General features: G+C 45.4%; 3 protein-coding genes and 1 long non-coding RNA gene across 7 annotated transcripts; 1 reads left to right on the top strand and 3 right to left on the bottom strand.

The window, feature by feature from the left end:
* Window positions 1–675: 675 nt before the first annotated feature.
* pank2 (pantothenate kinase 2) lies at window positions 676–6,011 on the bottom strand. Its single transcript, XM_053844885.1, has 7 exons — window positions 5,623–6,011; window positions 4,787–5,139; window positions 4,454–4,707; window positions 4,148–4,324; window positions 3,957–4,080; window positions 1,776–1,901; window positions 676–1,711 (listed from the first exon to the last, which is right to left on the bottom strand). The coding sequence occupies exons 1-7, from the start codon at window positions 5,825–5,827 to the stop codon at window positions 1,661–1,663; spliced, it is 1,290 nt and encodes a 429-aa protein (XP_053700860.1). The 5' UTR covers window positions 5,828–6,011; the 3' UTR covers window positions 676–1,660.
* LOC128747203 (uncharacterized) lies at window positions 2,089–20,915 on the top strand. 3 transcript variants are annotated; one of them, XR_008412654.1, is made up of 6 exons: window positions 2,089–2,374; window positions 3,015–3,081; window positions 3,430–3,554; window positions 12,926–13,084; window positions 19,152–19,380; window positions 20,780–20,915. It is a non-coding gene; the product is annotated as an uncharacterized LOC128747203 (long non-coding RNA). The 3 variants fall into 3 exon arrangements; XR_008412652.1 differs by having other exon boundaries at window positions 19,124–19,380; XR_008412653.1 differs by lacking the exons at window positions 19,152–19,380; window positions 20,780–20,915 and adding an exon at window positions 14,907–18,571.
* LOC128747200 (cell surface glycoprotein 1-like) lies at window positions 6,134–12,971 on the bottom strand. The gene is made up of 5 exons (XM_053844881.1): window positions 12,920–12,971; window positions 10,692–10,814; window positions 9,632–9,809; window positions 8,435–9,108; window positions 6,134–8,257 (listed from the first exon to the last, which is right to left on the bottom strand). Exons 2-5 carry the CDS (start codon window positions 10,812–10,814, stop codon window positions 7,634–7,636), a joined length of 1,599 nt encoding a protein of 532 aa, XP_053700856.1. The 5' UTR covers window positions 12,920–12,971; the 3' UTR covers window positions 6,134–7,633.
* On the bottom strand, window positions 14,337–17,635 carry LOC128747201 (mitochondrial antiviral-signaling protein-like). 2 transcript variants are annotated; one of them, XM_053844882.1, is made up of 5 exons: window positions 17,484–17,635; window positions 16,885–17,007; window positions 16,590–16,761; window positions 15,685–16,253; window positions 14,337–15,517 (listed from the first exon to the last, which is right to left on the bottom strand). In XM_053844882.1, exons 2-5 carry the CDS (start codon window positions 17,005–17,007, stop codon window positions 14,993–14,995), a joined length of 1,389 nt encoding a protein of 462 aa, XP_053700857.1. In that variant the 5' UTR covers window positions 17,484–17,635; the 3' UTR covers window positions 14,337–14,992. The 2 variants fall into 2 exon arrangements, with proteins under 2 accessions (XP_053700857.1, XP_053700859.1); XM_053844884.1 differs by having other exon boundaries at window positions 16,881–17,007; window positions 17,484–17,520.
* Window positions 20,916–21,055: the final 140 nt, after the last annotated feature.

Below are 21,055 nucleotides of genomic sequence, written 5' to 3'. Positions count from 1 at the left end.
ATGTCAAAAATATAATTCAATTTATTTTATTATTACAGTATTACAGTGACGTCACGTCATTACGTACCGATACACAGCCTCAACGATACGTGTGGTATATACTTACATCTTAAATTCTTAGAATTCAACCCTTCACATTGTGTTTTCAGTTCAAATATATCAAGACAAATTTGAAGTTTAGGTTTTTGTGATGTCACCCACGTTTTTCAGCCTTTAAAACATTGAAACAGACGTTTGAAGGACCAGGTTTCTTGTGTGCTTTAATTGTTTATCAATGAATTTTCTACTCGCTTCACCTTCTGTAACTTTCAATTCGTTTGAGTGAGTTTTTGTCATGTTGAACAGCTTGAGATGAAGAGAGCCCCATTCTGAAGACAAACTCGGATATGGTTTCATATTCCAGTATAATTTGGAACACCCTGCAGGAAGGACCAATTGTTTTACCATTGGAGAGTCTGACGTGTTTCTGCGCATGAGCGCCCAGTTTTGCTCTCCATTTCCTTCAGTCCTGCTTCTGACGGATCCTCTTCACCAGCTTCTTCAGGCGACTGACTACACAACAGGGGGAGGTCTCGGACGGTGCTGAGGTGAGGCAGTATCATTGTTTATAAATGACACTTTCTTTCCAGATAAGTCTGCTGTCAACAAAACCTCAGAGATGCTCGTACTGAGAAACAGCTTTATTGAACAAAGTTGTCCTTGAAAAATGAAATGGAAGTAGTACAAAAAAAGTACAAAGCCATCATGTGATTGTCCCCGAGTTTAAAGTGAACCCAATCTACTTCTACACAAGTGAGGCACTCTGTTTGGTTTCCATTGTGTGACCATGTTTTACATGGTGTCCTGAAAGCTTTTTGGTTTCTAGCGGCATTGAGACGGATGTAAATAGATCACAGTTGCAGAGACACAAATGTCACGAGTGAATTTTACAGCCAATTGCCTGTTAAGCAATAGACATAGCATAAGAACAAAAGATGGATTTCAAGAATAGTTGTGTTATGAATCTTCACAGTTACAAAGTAATGGTAGAAAAAAAAACAACACGTAAGAATGGAAAAAACAGAGAACCGACACACTCTTGCTCTCAAACTAAACTCTAAACTACACCTATTTCAAGTTCTGAATGATTAAATTAGATGGTAACAGTTTCAAACATTGAGTCAAGTGTGAAGGTGACCAGATTACAGCAGCTGATATAGATCATGATGATGTAAATCACTTGCTTTGAGCCAAAATCTCTCACTGCATTACCTTTGTGACCAAAAAGATGGAGGACTAAAATCCAAAATATTTTCTCATTATGTCTTGATGAAATGTACTTCATTGTCGTTTGCAATAATCCTGCCTGTACTCAGCAAATCTTTGACCCACATCCCTCCTCCTGGGTCCACTGTGTTGTATTAGGCACAGTTCTACACACTTAACTAACTCTGTTCAGCACGAGCAATGCCCATAAATAAACTGGTTGTTTTTAAGGGCTACGTGCCGTCTGTCGCAGGCAACTACGGTGACCTCATGAATTGTGTAACGCATCACATACTAACAAATTCTACCGGATAACAGGACCATAAACAGTGGCGGGTGCACAGAACCGACCCGCCATGGAATGGACTTGCAACAGCCTAAAGTGCAAAAGATTCGCTGCGTTTCTTTGGACTGGTTAGGAAGGATGCAGCAGCTCCAGCAGGGCTCCAACTGCGCCAAAGTAACCCTGGAGACGACACGCAGTCAGAGAAAAGGCCTGTCATCCAGAAAAAGACTTTGATTTCACTTACTTCATGGTTCAGAAAGAGGGCTTTGAGTTGACCTTTGGACCAGTAGTCCATGGCGTACGCGAGCAGCTTCATGGCGAGAGTGTTCACTCTGAGGAAGTTTCCCACAAACACCACTCGCTCAATTTTCTAGACAAATACAGAAACACATGCGTCAAACGTATCCATTCATGTAAAGCTGGACATGGTGAAATGTGAGAGACTCGCTGTTTATTTCCACCTCGCCTTCATAGCCCTGTACAATGCTGCTTGATCAAGACTCTACAAGGCAGCACCGTAAAGAGGCTGAAGGCAGAGGGGCATCAGAAGCAGCTGAAGCATTTAAAATGTATCCAGGTCAACCAACTTACATTAATAACATCCACACTTGAGAGGCGGCAGCTGGAAATAAAGGGTTTTACTCGACTATCAGATGGCATAAAGAGTCTGCTGCCACATTGTTTGTGTTCCTTTGCTAAGTTCCATTGAGTGTACTTGCAGCTTTTTGACCAAAGAAGCTTGCCGTAGGAAGTCAGGAAGTGTCAGTCAGCAGGTGCTGCAGAGGCAGCTAACCAGTTTTGCTTCCCACTTCTGGTTCCTTCGACAGTTTGAATTACACGGATGTAAGTATCTCTACCCTTTGTTTTTGTCGTACTGTGTATGAGGCTGGTGTCTGCATGTGGTCCGCCAAGTAGCTTTCGTTGATGCTAACTGCGCCACATGGACTTTAGCATTAGCGTTAATGGACTTCAAAATACAGGCCAGAATAGAGAAAGAACTGAAAGTCGTGACCGGCTGTTTAGGCTTCATGAAGCAGTGTCCTCAATTTCAGAAGCGTAATAGGTGGCGCTGTTGGTTTGAAAAAATGATTTAAGGTGTCACTGAAACGTTTGTTCAAATCCAAGTATTTTACAGCAGACAGTGCCATCTAGTGGGCTCTCAGAATGAGGACTGTTTCAAGAAGCCTCACAATTACTAACTGAAAGTATCAACTACAGTTTTCCGTGAGAAGTAATGATGTGATTTCTAGGGCTGAAACAATTACTCAAATAATAACCAAGATTTTTTTCTGCCTCCAGTACTCAGTAATTTAACTTGAAATTGTGTTGATCCGCACACTCTGCTTTAAATGTGACTCAACACGCCGGCGTCACCCGCACAACAGGAGAAGTGTGTAAAGTCAGAAACTGTCCAAAATATGGGAGCCCTTTTGCCTGGCTGTTGAGACAGACGCCGTGCTTGTGTTCTACAACATCTTTGCAGCACGTCTTCCATCCTGCAGCAGCTCCATCATGGGCATCTAGGCTGGAGCAATGGAGCCAAACCAAAGGTAAGGTTCACACTTAAGGTTAATGACTTGTGGAAAAAGTCCAGGCTTTGGAGTTAAGAAGCTGAAAGTGAAGAAGCGAAGGCCACATGGTGTAGCTGTGCCTTGTCCGTGCGGAGTAGTAGGTTGTCCGCCGTGAGGAAACTTCTAAACCAGCCAGTCGCTGCTAACACAGTTAGCTCTCTGCTAATGTTGATGTAGAGGAGACGTTGGTGGTGGAGAACTAAACTCACCACTGTTGTAACCAAGGTAGCAATAGCTTCTGCTATAGCGACTTGGTATAGAACTGTCAGTACAAGTGTCATTCAGTCTCAGTAATGTTGAGTATTTATTGAATCTCTTATTTTTCAGCAAATCATCACAGACACTGAGTGGAAACATTTCCTGTACATCACCAAGATGTGATCCTGACAAGCTGCGGAGCAGAGATTATCACTGATGCTTGACTGCTTTCTGACAGTCATTTCAACTTGAAGGTAAATACTTGTTTAATTCGTTTTTTTTTAATTTGTGTCGCAAAATAAAATTATTAGAACAGAGTACACCACTTAACCATTTATTAATAAGTGAAATGTCATGTTGTTTGTTGTGTCGCTGCAATACAATATCATTTATCGGATGACTCAACTTATCAAAAACATTCAGTAGAATACTCGATTACTAAATTATTCAAGAGCTGCAGCCCTGACGATTTGCACATTACAATCTGAAACACAGACGTTTGGTGAAGCTGATTTGAGTGATAAAGACGCTCGGAACAGACAAATTTATTGTTTAACAATGACCGACTTGAACTAGAATTTAAAGAGTAGAAAAATAGGCGACTGATCCTTCAGATCTAGTTAGAAAACAACGTGTAACTGGCAGCGTTCACTCACCTCATTAAGCGCACACATCCGGGTGATTGAGCCAATGTTGTTAGTGATAGTGACCAGAGTAGCTCTGGCAAGATCCTCTTTGGACACAGACTCCCGCTTCTCTTTGGACATCATGTTTCCAAAACTAGAAATACCAGATGTAATAGCGTGTCAGCTGAGGAAGGCCAATATCAGAGCCAGGACGTGAGTACCTAGAAGCAACAGCCCATCCCGGCAGGCCGAAGCGCTCGTAGTCTCCTCCGTAGATGTCCTTCACGAGCTTGTCCACACGGGTGCTCTCGCCCTTAGAGGCCAACTCCAGCGCTTCCTCAAAAGTGGAGCAACCAGTCAAGAGACAAGACAGGCCCAGGAAGGTCCCTCCTCCGAGACTGAAGACAGACAGACAGAACATTTGTGATTTCAACTTGTCTCCTTCAGTCGTCATAACACCGTAATACATTTGTGTTTGCAAACATATTTTTAGGACTGATGGAGTGACAGAAGGGAACCTTTCTGACCTGGTCCCAGTCACTCGTTTGTAGTTGTTCTCGGAATAAACAGCCAAGATGCTGACCCCAGATCCAATGTTGACCAGCAGCAGGGGGTAGGGGTTCTCCAGTGTGTAAGGCCTCTGGATACAGTGGTCTGGATCGGACGGGTTCTCAAAGTAGTAGCACTCGGACAAACCGCTGGACACCACCGAGTCAATATACAGCACTCCTCGGATCAGGCAGTCCAGCTCGTCCAGCTTGTGGAGCTCCAGGTCTGCCATCTGTCATGGACACCAGGAGAGACATCAGTGGCACACAGCTGACATTCAGCACCACACACGAGCCCATGACTGGACCTACAGATCGAAAATCAGGCTCAAACTTGTACGCTCCTCCACCCGTGGCACACAACGTGGTGTGGAGACTGGAGAAGTGCTTGCTGCGGACCATCTGCAGGAAGACTGGCAGGTCGTGGGTGGGGAAGCGGATGAAGTGCATGTTGCCCGTCCGGCCGCACAGGGTCAAGTCTTGCAGTTCCAAGTGGACGTCCCTGATGCCAGTGGTGCCATAGGCAATGTTGGAGGTCAAGTAGCGCCTGATGCTCTTCAGGTTCTCCACCTCCTCCTGCTCCTCCTCAGCAGTGATGTCTTTGGGCTCAAAATATACCAGTTTCACCAAGGTGCCACCGATGTCCATTCCAAACCACGGGAAGGCTGCAGGAAAGACTTATTATTACTCATTCTTTGGGTAGAGAGGGAACACGTCCGACCACACGGTGCATCTGAGCAACAAAGGTGGGCAGAAATACTGGCATCAAGGTGGAACCACCACGCGACGGTGGTAATATTACGGCTGATTTGTTCATGTATTATTACTATACGCGTCAATGAATAATTACTGAGGACCATGATCCATACTGACAGTGTATCCTGTCCATAATATCGAGGATCATCTCGAAGAATCAGGACAATATGTTCCGTGCACGCCATCTTGTTTCATCAAAATATCACAGAATATTTACTGGATATACATTTTGAGACTCAACGGTGTTAACAGCTAAATGCTCTCCTTCGTCCAGATCTTTATATTATGCGACATATCCTCTGTTATTTCAGCTTTGTTGTGTGTACATTGTACGCTCAGTACGTGTGCCGTCTTTCCACGAAATACACGGAACCCGCGCGAGAAACACCTACGCGGCCTTGCTTTCTTCACCGAGTCAGCCCGATGCCTCGCTGTCGCGTTGGAGGTCCGGCGGTCAGCTGCCGCTCTGGAAGCGGGTCCAGCCGCCTCATCGTCGCGGGAGTAGCTGAGCTCGTCTCCTGCGGAGCGCGGCTGCTTCGAGGGCGTTCCGTTATCGTCGGCGGTGTCGTCGTCGCGGCAGTGGCCATTAAACGCCATCGAACGGGGTAGTATTTAAGGCGTAAATGCCATAGATGTCGGCGATACTACAGGGGCGCGTCAACGTCTTTAATGGAAAAAGGCGGCTAATTAGCGTGCTAAGTGGCTGCTACATGCTCCGCTGTGGAGAAGATGGACGTCATGTACTGAGCTCTTCGTCGCCCCCTATCGGCGAACAGGAGAGGGCGCAGCAGACTCCAAGACAAACGGCCACCTCGCTGTTGCTTTAAACATTAGAAGACAAGGGTTTGGTAAATGCTATCTCCCCTAAAATGTAGCCATCTCTCGGCTGCGCATAAGAGACTGTTCCAACAACAACAAGACCGAATGATCCATGTGAAAAGTTTTAATTCCCGTTGACGTGATTGACAGACCAAAATACACGCGTCATACAATGAGTTCACTTGTGATGTTTTAAGACGTGTGTGGCACCACCAAGTTCATCCACTTGGACCTATTCACAAGTTACTCCCTTGTTTCATGACGTCAAATTTGAGTGCATAGCTTGGAATATCAGAGATCAATCGACTGATTTCACTATACAGAAAGCGCTGTACACACTGTCTAAAATATGTTCTCTCTCTTTCTATTGACAGTATTTACACCACAAATATATGAACAACAACGTTTCTGCTACACTTGCAAATGATGATAACATAAAGCAGGTGACGGTAGCAGACACATTCACCACATACAGGCAGGAATCTTATGAATCATTCATAAAGCTTGTAGAGACTTGAATTGAAAGTGTGTTGTTATGAGTTAAAATGCCCTTTTAATATAAATATCATGCCATGCACAAACATATATACAAATAAATATAGTGCAGAATTAGTATCACTAGTCACAGAGAAATTAAAATTCAGCACAACCTCTATCGTCTTTACTTTGAGACTTTTTTCCTTTAAAAATATGGAAATGGGCTTCCGTCTGGTTTAAAATGTGTAATTATGAGTGAAATAGAGCTGCCTTTGCAGGTCAACCATTGGTGGAGTGGAGCAGTAGTGTTAGATAAAGGCATTTCAGTGCCTGACAAACAGAGACTGGGGTCCATATTTCCTTGTCACAGAACAAAATAACAATTGCTAACCACCCATTCTATACACATTTCTTCTCACTGCCTTGTCACTGACACGTGCATTTCCTGCCCTCACGTGAGCCATCTTCTCCCACTTACACTATCCTCTCAACCAACATGCATCGCCACCTTCCTTGTCAAACATCCATCATGAACCACCTTTCATTCCCTCTCAGAAGACCACAGCGGCGCATCATAGTGTAGCTGTCGATGATGATCTTCGCTGTTGAGTTTCATAGCTGTCAAGAATAAAGACCAAGAGCTGACCCCACTGCCTTTTGTCACGTTCTAAAAACACACAATTATTTTAGAGTAAAATAAATATACTGCAAAACATAAAATCATACAAAAATATATTACTCTCCCGAGCACTGTCTTCATTCTCAGAGATGTTTCCTTCCAACCGCGGAAGAATCGGGAGAAGACAAACTTAAGCTTGGACGATGGCCTTTTTACGGGTTGTACCCATGAACGTCTATCATGGAGGGAAAGGGTCAGCCTTGAATTTTGAAAAAAGTGTGCGTGTCAGATCGGTGCATAAAGAGTCGCGCTTGGTAAAAGGTTGTTAAACTAATAAAGCTTGTTATGAATGACATGATTAGGCCTCTGGCGCATCAGCAGTTCCGTAGTTTGATAATTCCACTGCAGCGGCTACATTAAGGCACCTTTCAGATCCTCCTTCCGAAGCCTTTCACCTTAATCTCATCCTTTTAAGGTATTAATGAACCTTAATGCTTAAACCTCCACGCCACCAGCAGAGCACAGGCTCCCACGCCTGCAGCCGTCAGGATGTACTTGGTGTTGGCACTCAGTTTGCGAGGCGGGGTCTTGCGTTGTGCCGGGGTCAGCAGCGGCTCCGAGGGGACGGACTCCCCAGACTCAGCCGCTGCGCCTGAGGACGTCTTGCCGTTTACACTCACGGCGGGTGTCTTTTGGCTGAGTGGAAGTGGTGGCTCCTCCGCAGGTTCTTGCTCGTGCTCCTCCTCTGGCTGACTCAGAGCCTCATCACGGGTCTCTTCAGGCTCACTTGCTTCCACCACTCCACTCTGCTCCTCCTGCAGGCTCGGCTCCCCCTGACTCCACGAGTCCTCGGGAATCTCTTCGGGTTTGTCAATAGCAAGTCCATTCTCCTGACACGGGGGCGAAGGCGAGCGGGTCTCGGAGAGGACCGGGCCGCAGACGGGAGCGGCAGAAATGGTCTCAAGGTCACCCATTTCCAGGGGCTCGCTGTTGTCTGAGCAAGGATCCGCCAATGTACCGACGTGATTTGAGGTGCTCACAGGCTCCTCCACATCACTGCAGAGGTCAACGTCTGCCGGTTCAGTCAGGCCTTCGGGGACAGCTTGGACGACCTGCATGAGAAAGTCATTATTAATATCTGTAAACATAAATATACCAAAAGGTAGAAGCAATAAAACAGTTATTTGCTGTTAAATACACATGACTGCTGGGTGAAGTGGAACATTTTTGTGAAGAAAGTATTTCACCAAAATGGGAGGGAGAAACATGTTGTGCAGAGGGGAACCTACCTGGCTCTCTGACGTATCTTCAAATTCAGAGCTCACGTCGACTTCCACTGGAGCCGGAATGGAGTCCTGGAGTGGAGAATTCTCCGAGGTCAGCACCTGGAATGACTCTTCCTCCAGCTCATCTGATGCCATCTGATGTGGAGATGGGCTCCGTGCGCCTCCTGGAGAAGCCGCAGGATCATCTGCTGGATCAGTTTCCTCAGCCTGCAGTGGCTGAGGAGCTGAGCCAGAGCTGACGTTTGCTGGCTCTGGATCAGGAATCACCCCGGAATCACCAGAAAAGTCAGGGACGTCTGCTTCAGAGTTCTCCTGCTCCAGCTGAACATTCACTTCCTTCAGTGGCGCGGTGTTGGGCTGATGATGAGGGGTCACCGGGGACGGAGGCGGGGTCGTCGGAGGGGACGACCCCTCACCCTCACTGGACTTCGGAGCCTCCGGCACAGCTGACGAAGCTTCTTCAGAAACACAGGCTTCTGGATTCTCAGAGGCTTCAGGTTGAGTCACGGTGTCTTCAACCTCTGAGGCGACCTCTGACTGTCCTTGAGACGAATCCGTCGGAGCAACCGCCGTCTGACTGTCGGCGTCGCTTTCTGGGACGGAGAGATGAGTGGTAGGTGGTGCCGGGTGGATGTGGGCCTTGACAACAGTGGTGGGCGGGGAGCCTGGTTTGGGATCTAGGTCAAAACAAAACAATTATGTCACGTAATCTGCTTTCAGAGCCCACAAGCAAAGCTCAGAGAAATCCCACAGAGGTGATCTGGAAATACAGCTCAATCTACGAAACCAAATGATCCATAATTTCATTCAGAAATTACCTTCCCAAGTTGTATTTTATGTGTAAAATCGTGTAAAACCATTGGCATGGACAAGAGATACACTGTATGCTGTGGCTTACAAAAGCAGATTGAAAAGAAAAATCCAGAGACACAACAGCATGGGGACAAATATCTAGTTGAAAAGTGCTGAGCAAGAAATAGCTTGAAACACATTTTGAGTCTCATATCACTGATCATTTAGTCTTTTTTTTGTTTTCCACCCAAGGTCAAAGTCAGCCATCAGCAGTGCAGCCAAAGAGCTAAACGGATAAAGAGTTACAGTGTTGTTATTCGCTAATTTCCTGTTGTACTTTGCTCACTTGATACGAATGTTTCAGACGAGCGCAATAACGAAGTCAAACAGCGATTCTGGCTGACTCACCACTGCCCTTTAAAGCCTGGTATTCCGCTCGGATCTCCGCTGCGATGGTCACGTGCTCGCAGGCCTCCAGAGCTCCGATGAACTGGTCGGGCCAGTTCTCCCTCCTCTTCAGACAGTCCAGGAGCAGCACCATGCTGTCGTAGTTGCCGTAGGCCTCGCGCTTGGCTTCGATCGTTTCCTGAGGTCATTCAAAAGACAGAAATGAATGACGCTCCCAAACGTCCGCACCACTTTGAGTCCTCTTTCTAGAGTATCTGTGAACCAAATCCAATGGCAGTACAGAGGCAGCGATTGAATTTCAAATGCCATAAATTAGTTTGGGAGGTTTGTTGCTTCAAAACTTTATATTTATTAATATGTTTCACACTTCCCAGCAACTGAAGTTCACTGAAAAAAAAAAAAACAAGCAAACAAACGTTCTGCTTATTTATCCTCAAAAGCAACTGTTTTGGTCATAAAATTGCTTTGTTTATTAATATCCATATACTCGACCCGTCAAATAACCAGCGTTTGGCTAGAGTTCATCTGAGTTCGCCTCTTAATTTTGTTTGTTGTCGCAGCTGCCACTATGATTTACTGTTCAGATTTGATGGTGACATTATTGCGGAGGATGACTGGCTGCAGCGCGACTGTGTGTTTTTCATCTTGCTTTGATGTGGAGAAGATGGTGCAGAACAGGTGGAGGCGACTGACAGGCGTGATCCGAGCATCACGGGGCTGCCGTGGTCACCGCGGTGATGAATGGTTTACAGACTCAGCAGTTAGAAGAGTGACGCTGAGGTTGATCTTAGAAGGGATCAGGTCAGACATGAGTGAATCAGAGAGACCTCAGTGAGAGGATGGAAGAAGAGGAAGGTTTATGATGGAGGAGGACATGGAGGTGTGACTAGATGGTGAAGGGGGAGGAGGCGGCAGAAGATATATACACAGTATATATACGCTATATATATATTTATAGTATAGTATAACACGATAACAAAGAGAAAAGAGCAACCATCTTGCTGCTCCTGTTAACTCAGTCTGTCTGTGCCTGTGTTGAACACAGTCACCATCCACTTACCTTGTCGTGAGCGCTCAAACACGGCAGGTGTGGTATTATTTCCCGGACTTTCACCTTTGACACGATCGTCGGCATGTTTCGCCGCAAGTATCCGTTACTCAGCTGCTCACTGGCGAATGACATCTTAGAAGAAAAAGCGGGAAATCAGGCGCTGGCATGACTCAAACATAAACACTATTTCTCACACTCTACATTTTGACAGAATCATTTGTGACTGCTATGATTTGTGTTAAAGACAGTCCACCCACTGCCTCTGTAAGTTAATAGTGATACTCTAAGTACTGAAACCCAAACCGCATGTATTAAAAAAAAAACTTCTCCGTACATTAGTAAGTGCAATGGAAGAACAGCCTCACAAGAAGTAGGTGGTAGCTGTCGTCAGAGAAAAAAAAATGAATTGTGAAACCCACAAAGTCATTCCATCCAGGCGACTGTTGGTGAAAAGATCAAATATTTGTGCTTAGACGGATTAGAGCGCGATTGACGCGGCTAGTGACATGTGATTTTGAGCAACCATCTAGTCTCACTTTTGCCTCTCATGAGAAAAAACGATGATAAATAGTCATTGAATTGATGTTTTATTTTTACATGGTGAAGAACTATGTACTTTGGATGTGAAGAAGCAGTTCAGTCAAACTGCACATCATTCTTAAACCCAGAGCGCCACCTACTGAGCTCTGAAAAGGAGGACACTGTTTCATAAATTGACTCATCACATGCCCACGTCATGTCTGGTTTGCCAGACCCCCTGCTGTGATTCCTCACCCGGAAACACAGTCAAAGGTTCCACTCACCTGACATGGGCTTATGAGCTCATCAGGTGGCGCCCTTTCATTGCTCAAATGCAAAAGAGCGGAAATTGCCATCTACGGTAAATGAGGACACTGTTTCATGAAGCCTCACCCGCCCGTCACGACTGTATATGATGGGATGTGGTCATCCACGATGAAGGAGACTAAATTGGGACAATGGACAGGCAATTTATGTTTAACAAAAAAACATCCTGTCCACCTTATCTCTGGAGAGATATCCCTGGAATTAAACTTAAATCGGATCACTCTGGCGTCCCATATTTAAATGGGATTAATCATGATGAGTTAACAATAAAACCTGTAATTGATCAGATTGTTTTATTTGTAACTGACCTCCACCCCAACGTGGAGCCTTGACCTGCAGCACAACAAGCCCAGAGCTCAAACACAACCCCGCTGGGCCACAGTCACTGTCCTGAATGAGTCATGGATCCAGACGGAGGTCAGGCGGCGAACACTTGAAAGTGAAAGCAGGAGCGTATACGTGCGACGCCTTTTGTTTTAATCTATTTTCCCTTGCGTCATTGAACAATACTTTGATTACAGCGGATCGAAGGTGAGCTCAAGGTTGTAAGTGCCGCCATAAAAGGTCAGATGGACAGGAAAAGCTCGGACTAGTCACTTATTAATCACCCCGGGTTAAATATAACAATGTCTCAAGACCTCCTCACGGGCTGCTCCGTAGTCTGAGGGTCAGACAGAAAAACTCCGTTCTGTTTAGCAAATACAAAAGTTAAACTCCTTAGCTGTTTATATCTAAACATTCAGGTGGACTAATCTGACGTTGGGTTCTGCCCGGGCCGAGTCCTGTCAGCGTGCGATGCCAGGCCGCAGTTTTGTGTAAATGAGGGACGACAGTATGGAATAAATGTCAGGGAGAGCAGCCAAAGAGCAAAGTCTCTCCGACTGTATTATTACCTCACGGTGGTTTATCTCACACGCACAAAACCGAGCAGGTAGTTGAGCTACTGACAGATCAGACCTTGAGAAGGTCACTCCAGAGCACGAGTTTTAGTGGAGAGAGATGACAGATTAGGATGAATGAAAAATAAACTCTGGTCACACTGAGCAGTGTAGCACCAGTGACCTTCACGTAGTTCAGACCCAGGACATTTCACACACTTTGACACACTCATCGAACAAGTGTAGTTCCATTCGTCAGAATATAATACTTATATGTATTGCAATAATAACGCGCTATTTTAATAATTTTGGGAATAGGCATTTTCAACATAACTCCAACTTAATAATCATGTTTACTGTGTACTTGGATCGCATTTAAAATGCTCATGAAAGATGGATAAAATCGTAAAAAAGTTGTAAATTAAAAACACTATTGAAGTAAACTAAAGTGATCGTAATACGCAGAAACAAATAAAAGGTGTCATTCATGATAAACTTTCTTGTTTTTTTTACCTTAAGTGAGAGAGAGCCCGACGGTCCGTGAGTCCTGCTGGTTTATTCCTGCGCTCACTGAAACCTGCCCCGCGCTGCGACGCACATCTGCGCCCGGACCGCCTTCCCCTCTGCGCTGCCGTTGGACGGAAGGACTGTCAGTCTAGCTACCGGCGAATAGGCACGGTGAGTAGGCGGGGCTTGGCTATTTTTGACCCTGAACGTGACCCCGTCATTGCTGTGCGATTGCAGCGCAGCAGATTGACTTCTGGTTTACATCTGTCCCCTAATCCGCGAGCCTAATCCCCCGCACACACACACACACTCTCACAGAAGTATATTTCTATTTACTCTTCACTCATTAATATTTCTGTATTTAATCCACTACTGTCTCATCCTGCAGAGTCAGGAGAGTCAAACGATTTGCTGGTCTGCAGAGCTGCTCTCACTCAGTATTTCAATGTACCAGACAAAATATTGCCAAGTTATGACACAGAGAGATGGATGAAGTTGTCACAAGTGTGACTTCATCGCTGTCTTAAAGCATGACAATATGAAGAAACCTTCAATATCAATGAAACTGACTGTGAAAAAAGGTAATTCCTGAGGAGTTAATCCGAGTTTCAGCTGCAAGGAAACGATGAAGAGGACACACTGGCTATTTTTAAGCACCAAATCTGACCAGCAGATGGCGCCACATTCGCATGTTTGCTCCGATTTGAACCGCACGCCCTCGTCTTGACTGACGTAATTCCATTAACGATGCTGTTGTCATGAAACACGCGTTATTTCACCCCTATTCCTCCTCGTCAAGTGAACAGTAGTCACGTGATCCCAATCGTTCCGAATTATTCCGGGATTAAAGGGCGGATCAAGGCCTGCTGTGGTTCACGTCGCTGTCAAACCAGGATTAATGATGTCTAAAGCCATCCATTCATTCTTATATCTATTCAACCTAACCATCCTATAATAGTGGATGATGTTAACAACAACAACAATAATAAACACTACACTCCCGACGCAACTGTTGGACGGACATTTGAAAAACAAACTGTAGTTTCAAAGCTATTTTAGAACTACAGTCTGAGCAAACTGCGAAAGAATGTTTGTAGTTTTCCAGTTAACTATGTAATGAATTCCACAGCAATGCAAACTCTTTATTTTGTGACACAGTCCAGTTGTTTCGTGGCAGCATATACTCCCATTATTCTTTCTATTTTGACTTCTTGATGAGGCGGCTGCCTTCAGGAGTATCATGATGGTTCGTTCACTAGAATCTTAGTGATGGCCGACAGCTTTGGATGAGGTTCACGTGTAACTTGAGAAGCTCCAACTGCACCTCTGAATTTAAGAAGGAAACGTTCAACATGAATCAATTCATTCATGCTACAATAGACAGACAGGAAGAAAATGAACAAGAAAAAAAACGCACTATTGATAACAGCAATGGGCACATTTTATTTTCAATAAAAACTATTTTAAAAAACAACGGACATCGTGACACCATTTGGTGATCAGGGCTCAGGAATCATGAAACATATGTCTTCCCTCTTGGACAAACTTTGCAGACAAAAACCCATCACGTTGCAGGAAGGTGAACAACGGTCCACCACATCAGTGCAAATCGGAGTTGTGCAACGCTCCACACGGACCGTACTTTTAAGTTTGACGCCGGACTCAAAGGCACTTTCACAAGACTCTGCTGGGTGCTTAACGGACACGATTGACGGCTGTCAGACACTTGTACCACCTTAGAAAAGTCAGTGTTTGGCTTGATCCAGTGGCCTGTGTAGCTCACGAACATTTCTCAGCTGATTCACTACATTTAACGGTGAAGATTAAGATTAATAAATGAAGCTCCAACATCATCAGCAACGACACATCAAGGCTTTGAGCAAGTGATTCATGACAGTTGAGTGTGAAGCAGCTGCAGCATCTCCATGCAGTGGTTGCCATAAGGTCATGATGAGCTGATGAGGCTTCATGAGAATTTTCTCATTCTCAACAGCGCCACCTACTGAGCCGTGAACGTCAGGACACTGTTTCATGAAGCCTCACCAGCCCATCACGACTCCCTCAGCTCATCCTGAGGCGTCATCCTTGGTGCTTGACCCGCCACACCACCAGCAGTGCACAGACTGCCACGCCAGCAGCAAGCACCAAGTGCTTCCCATGAGAGGTCAGTAAGCCAGGAGGGGTCTTCTCATGTGAAGAGATGGTGGCACTGGACTTACCGTCGGCAGCTGGCATCTCTGAGCCTGAAGGCTTTTCAACCTCTCTGATCTTCAGAGGTTGTTTGAGCGAGCTTTGTCCAGCCATGTTGAGCCTCCACGGCTCCTCTGCCACCTGCCCCACGATCTCCTGCAGACTCTGTGAGGGGGAGCCCACAGGACCACAGCTCTCCACGTGGTCGCTGATCTGAAGGCTAACAAGGTTGCTGAAGGGCGGCTCCTCCACTGTGCCGGGTGTGGGATGGACTTGCTCCGGTGGTTGGATGCTGCAGAGCTGAGTGGGTTTGCTCAGACTCACGGAGGTGTCAGAGCAGGTGCTGGCCTCTTCAGCAGGAAGACCATGAGGAGTTGCAGTTGTTTTGGCAGAGCTTGACGTTTCTCCAGGCACCTGCAGGAGAAAGCAAATATCTGGATACCAGGTGGGGCGAGGCTACCTGGCGACTCCCGGAGGAGATCAAGGCCCACACTGATGGCCTCAGCTAGTTCAACTCAGAACCACCGATTTCCATGCCAGAAGCTGAACTACATGCAGGTGCTAGTATGATAAAGGCTCACCTTCTCAGTAGGAGGCTGTGATGGAGGCACAGGGTGATGTGCAAAGGTGGCGGTGGCGGTGGCGGCGGTCTCCAGTGGCGGGGTGGTGTCCTGAACTGGGGGTTTCTCAGGAGTCCTGATCAGGAACGACACTTCTTGGGGGACATTGGTGATATTATGGTTTGGATTTGAACTTCTGGCTGGGGTTACTGGAGCGGGACCTTCGATTTTATTAACGGAATCATCTCTGGTTGCACGACCCGGAGACAGTCCTGAAGTCTGGATGAAGGAGTTTTCCTCCGGCTCCTGGTGAAGTCTGATCTCCTCCACTGCGGCCGGAGGAGGCTGCTCATGACGGGTCTCAGGTGTGCGTGGAGTCGGGGGCGAGGGCGCCACCATCTGAGGGACACGGGAAGTGGTTACTGCGGCTTGTTGAGTCGGCGTCGCTGCAGATTCCAAGGAAGGAACCGCAGGAGCAGAAGGAGCTGACGGAGCAACTGGCTGATTTTTCACTTCGGTTTCTGAGACAGGAAAATGATTGGCAGGAGAGTTTGGGCTGAAAGGAGTCTGAGGAGAGACAGGTCTGGGATCTAGTAGGAAGAAAAAAAGAAAGCAAATTAGTCTGCTTTACTACAGAAGCTTGAGCTCAAATCACATTTGTTTCAACACTCCTCTCACTTGATCTTGGTGATGCCCAAACAGCACCACTCTTTTCTGCCCAACAGAATGTGCAACACGTTCTGTTGGGCAGTTGATATTCTGAGCTCTTCCCTGATCTTTTTTGAAACAATGACTGCAAAACACTCCCACTTTCACCTGCTCCCAATCCCTGCCTCGAGCACCACAAGCCTGAAGCCCAAACCTTCACCACTAAGAGGTAAATCACCACAGGTGGCTCCGTACACAGAAACTCTACGGAAACTTACATTTCAGTTTGCTGTATTCTGCCCGGATCTCGGCTGCGATCGCCCGGTGCTCACACTTTTCCAGAGCTTGGATGAACTGATCCGGCCAGTTGTCTCTCCTCTTCAAACAGTCCAGCAGTTCCACCACCGCGTCTTGATTGCTAACCATCTCCCGTTTGGCCCCGATTGTTTCCTGAGATTAGAGATGATGACCCAAATCTTAAGGCTTCGGTCTGTGCCAGCGCAGTATTCCAACATCAGCAGAGCTGGAGTCTGAGGCTGTGGTTCTCAAAGAGAGACAGTGCAGCTCACCTACCCTGTCATGCGCCGTCAGGCACGGCAGATGTGGAAGGATCTCCCTGACCTTCACTTTGGTCACTAGCTTAGCCAAATTGCGCCGCACGTAACCGTCGTACAGTTGGTCGTCTGCGTATGACATCTAGATAAAAAAGAAAACACCATTAAAGACAGTAGAAGTGCCAATAAACATGAAAAGGCTGAATAAGATTCAACACTTTAGCATCCATTTTGAATCGAAAATAAACAGTTTCTGTTGCAGATAAAAGTATACATAGATGACATCCGTGGAATCACAGCGTGAAGGACAAGACAGCTTCGATTTGGAAAGTAAAACCGAAACTAAAAGATGTCCGAACATCTTGGGTCCAAAACTGCTGGAAAAAGTTTCAAAACTGGTTTGAATTGACAGTTTCTAACAACATTTTTATTCTGTTTGTTTAAACCTTTTGACCTAATTTATTGTTACGTCTTACGAAGTCTTATTATTATTATTATTTTAATTGAGATAGAATCGCAAGTTAGATGATGATACAAACATACAAAGTCCGTCCACCGAGACACTAACCAGCGACCCGCTGATTGCTAACCTCTAAAATGCGACTGCCAGACACTCACCTTGTGTTTTTGATATTTTCTGTCACGAAATCTTCCAGTCACTGAACTCGTCTCTGCTTCCTGACAAGCGGCCGCAGCCGTTGGCCAATAGAGCCGTCGCTCTACGTCAGCTGAGTGGGCGGGGCCAACCAACAGCACGCAAAACGTTTGACTTGCAACAAATTAGCTATTAATAATCGTATTGTATATGTCGAGTATTTTTAGTTTGGCATCACTTTCACTGTCACTTTATTTATTATCTCTTGTAAGCGGACCGATCCAATGAAATCTCCGCCCCCTCAGGACAAAGACAGCGGCCCATTGGTTCTTTGTTTGATGGACGGTGTTCTGGTCCAATCGCAGCTGGACCTACACACCGCGCTGCACAGGGTCGGAGCAGAGACTCAGTTTGGAATGAGCCGAATTGCGAACGGGTTAGGAGGGAAGTTCCGTGAGGGAAGTTTCGTGGTAAAAGAAGGAGAAATCTCGTGCTTCAAATGTTTGAAATATTCTGATGCTGCATTCGCGATAGGTTGTAGCACCTGCTGTATCAGCAGCCGGCGAGATTTGGAGGAAGAAGGGCGTGTGTTTCTCTGGGATTCACGCGCAGCATTGAACTGCAGGTACACCAGAGGTTAGCGACACAGTTCGCTTTCAAAACAACAAGGTGGAGTGGTTTTACTCCAGTTCATCTTCGATTTGGTCTCAGGACAAGTACACGTTCTTATGAAATGCTTGTTTTAATTTGCAAAAGGATCACATGGAAATGTAGGTATGGACCTACCGTGATATTCAAAAGTTTTTTTTTAATATCATCTGAATCGATCATACTGAACACTACCACAATTCAGCAACAATAACCTTTTTAAAAGCACACTGGCTATTCACGACCATTGCATTCACATTCAGCACTGATCACGTGGACGGACAAGTCGAAGAAAAAAATAAATAGATTAATGGGAATTACACTTATTGGAAAAGGGCGCCACCCAGTGAGCTAATATTAAATTCCACGCATGAACAAGGTTGGGTATTAAACGTATTCGGAGTGACACGTGTTATGGCGATTCCATTAATAAATAAGATTTACCTCTTGCTTTGTTTTCATCAGATGCATCCAGAATATATATATATATATATATATATATATATATATATATATATATATATATATATATATATATATATATATATATATATATATATATATATATATAGCATTCACATTTTTTTTCTTTCTTTCACATTTATTTCTTTTGGACATATAGTTTTTGTTTTTGGAAACCGGAAGCCTCAGAGCGAAATTTCCTTGCCATAATACAGTGATATGTTTTTGTGCAATGACAATGAAGAAAGTCTAAGTCTAAGTTTGAGAAGCCAACAAGGCTTTTATTGTGTCTCCAGAAAGCGAGGCAACCCTTCATTCGTTGGAGAGTGCTGCCCCCTACAGACGGGGAAGCGCAGTTCTGGAATCAACATTTGTAACTGACTTAAATTGATCCCTTATTGAAAGAGCATTGACTGGAGCTAATAACTGAGAACAAACTAGGGTTCAACCACGTCTATCTCTCACCTCATCACCGGTGAGAACAGGCTCTAAAACTAAAAGCTTTCCAGACCTCCAGCAGCAGCCTGACTCACATGTATTTGTGCCAACGCAGACTGCTTCTCCCCTTTTGTGGCGCCCAGGACGAGCCTTCTTCTGCAGGGGCCAGAGCGGCAGCACATAAAGCGCCAGCCTGGGGCGTCTTCTACGGCTCATCACGGTCGACTGAGGAACAAAAACACCATCTACATCAGTGTAAAAGCATCCGACTGGTGTGGAAGGATCCCATGCCACTTCATTCACAGCATACAGGGGTCACCCAACCCTGCCTCTGCAGTCCACATGTGACGGTTCATCTCATCATTTCTGGAGGTAAATTCAATCTACAGTGACCCTCACAGCCTGTGTTTGCTCACAGCAATGATGTTTTCAAGGGAGCCATCCCTTTGACTGTGTTGTCCAGAGCAAACACTTGTTATAAATGTGGGATTTCTTCAACACAATTTCTGGGTTGTTTGTGTTGGGCTGGAATTATGGGTTGGGTTTCAAGTGAGTAACTCATATTTAACCCGTATTCCTGAGTAGTTTTGGTTAACAGCATCATTAACCTTACCCACATTTTTGTGTTACTTGGCTCATAGCTGAACCCTTGTTTGTGTAGCTGGCACTGGGTTCGATCCTGGGTTAAATAATAGCACGCTTTTTTATTAAGTTCACTCCAGTAGAGTGTAGGTGCCTTTGAAACCTGAAGCTGGGTTGAAACAAGTCAAAATGTATTTAGGTTTTTAAGTACATAGTATGGAAATTCATTATCACTACGGTCTGTGTTGGTGTACATTTACATGGGAAAGAATACATGTGGTTGATGCTTTTATTTTGGTGAGTCACTTCCTGTGTTTCCCGCCTTGTGTTCTTGATTTGTTGCAGCTCGTTCTCTCTTTGTTTGAAAATACTTCTTCCTCTTCTGACTTGTTTTAAAAGAGAAAAGTTGAACGTGAAGTGAACTTTTCTCTTCTTCTGCTGTAGCTTTTTTTATTTGGCTTCAGCATCTGCTCTTGTCTGTGAATATAAAGACTCGTGTCTCTTTCATGTCCAACTTGACCCCACCTTGTGGCTGAGGTTATGTCATGTGGTTGAGAGCCTCTCACTTGCCAGAATGGTCTGGTGAAAGCACATGTTCAGGGCACTTCCAGCCTTCATACCACACATGTGCTCTTTTCAAGGTCTGTCGCTCATCAATTCAGGTCCCGATGAACAGACGTTCACTCTCAAGGTTTTGTCGCGCTCATGTAGCGATTGAAAAGTGAGACGATGGACTTTGTTGCCTGAAGGCAGCTGGATCACTTAAATGCAGTGTAATCCCTGTACATAACCAAGTGAAGCAGAAACCACATGCCTGATGTCACATTGCTCAGCAAGAGGTGCTGCTGCTCAGTGAACTCCTGTCAGTCGTCTTTGCTCCTGGTTTTTACTGTATAGTAGTACCTTTTGAAGTACCATTACATTTCATTCTCACCAAAATGTCCCTGTGGGCTTCAACTTTAGACACTTTTAAAAAATATATACTGCAGTATTCAGTGAGAAAGGATTTAGCAGGGTGTGTATTTGCATTTTCAGTGTTTTTATCATGTATTTTATTGCCTTTGGGCTCAGATAGATGGACACCTCCCATACAGCAGTTGACTGGGACCAAAGTCTGTTGATTTGTTGAGTTAAGTGAGAATGAAGTTAGTGATCGGCCTGAATAATCTGTTTTTCCATCCTGCGGCAGATGGAGAGGAGAATAACAGTCAATTACGGACTGACAGTCCGGGCGACCCGAGGTCAGACGTGTGGCGCAACATTCTATTGTCAATGAATAAATTATGTGCAGTGGCACATTCATGCCGAAGAGCTGCGGCGGCACGAGTCTGTGTGTGTGTGTTTCCTCTGCTTCCACCTGTAACCTTTCTTTTCACCCAGGCAAAGCAAAATGTCAAATCTGCCTGGGCGTCTGAGCCACAGGCAGCCGCTGCTCCACTCATGAACACGCTGATGACTAAAAGCA

The sequence above is a fragment of the Synchiropus splendidus genome, chromosome 16 (genome assembly GCF_027744825.2).
Source record: "Synchiropus splendidus isolate RoL2022-P1 chromosome 16, RoL_Sspl_1.0, whole genome shotgun sequence".
Lineage (NCBI taxonomy): Eukaryota > Metazoa > Chordata > Actinopteri > Syngnathiformes > Callionymidae > Synchiropus > Synchiropus splendidus.
Note: the sequence above shows the minus strand (reverse complement) of the source record. Positions and strands in the feature narration are given on the sequence as shown.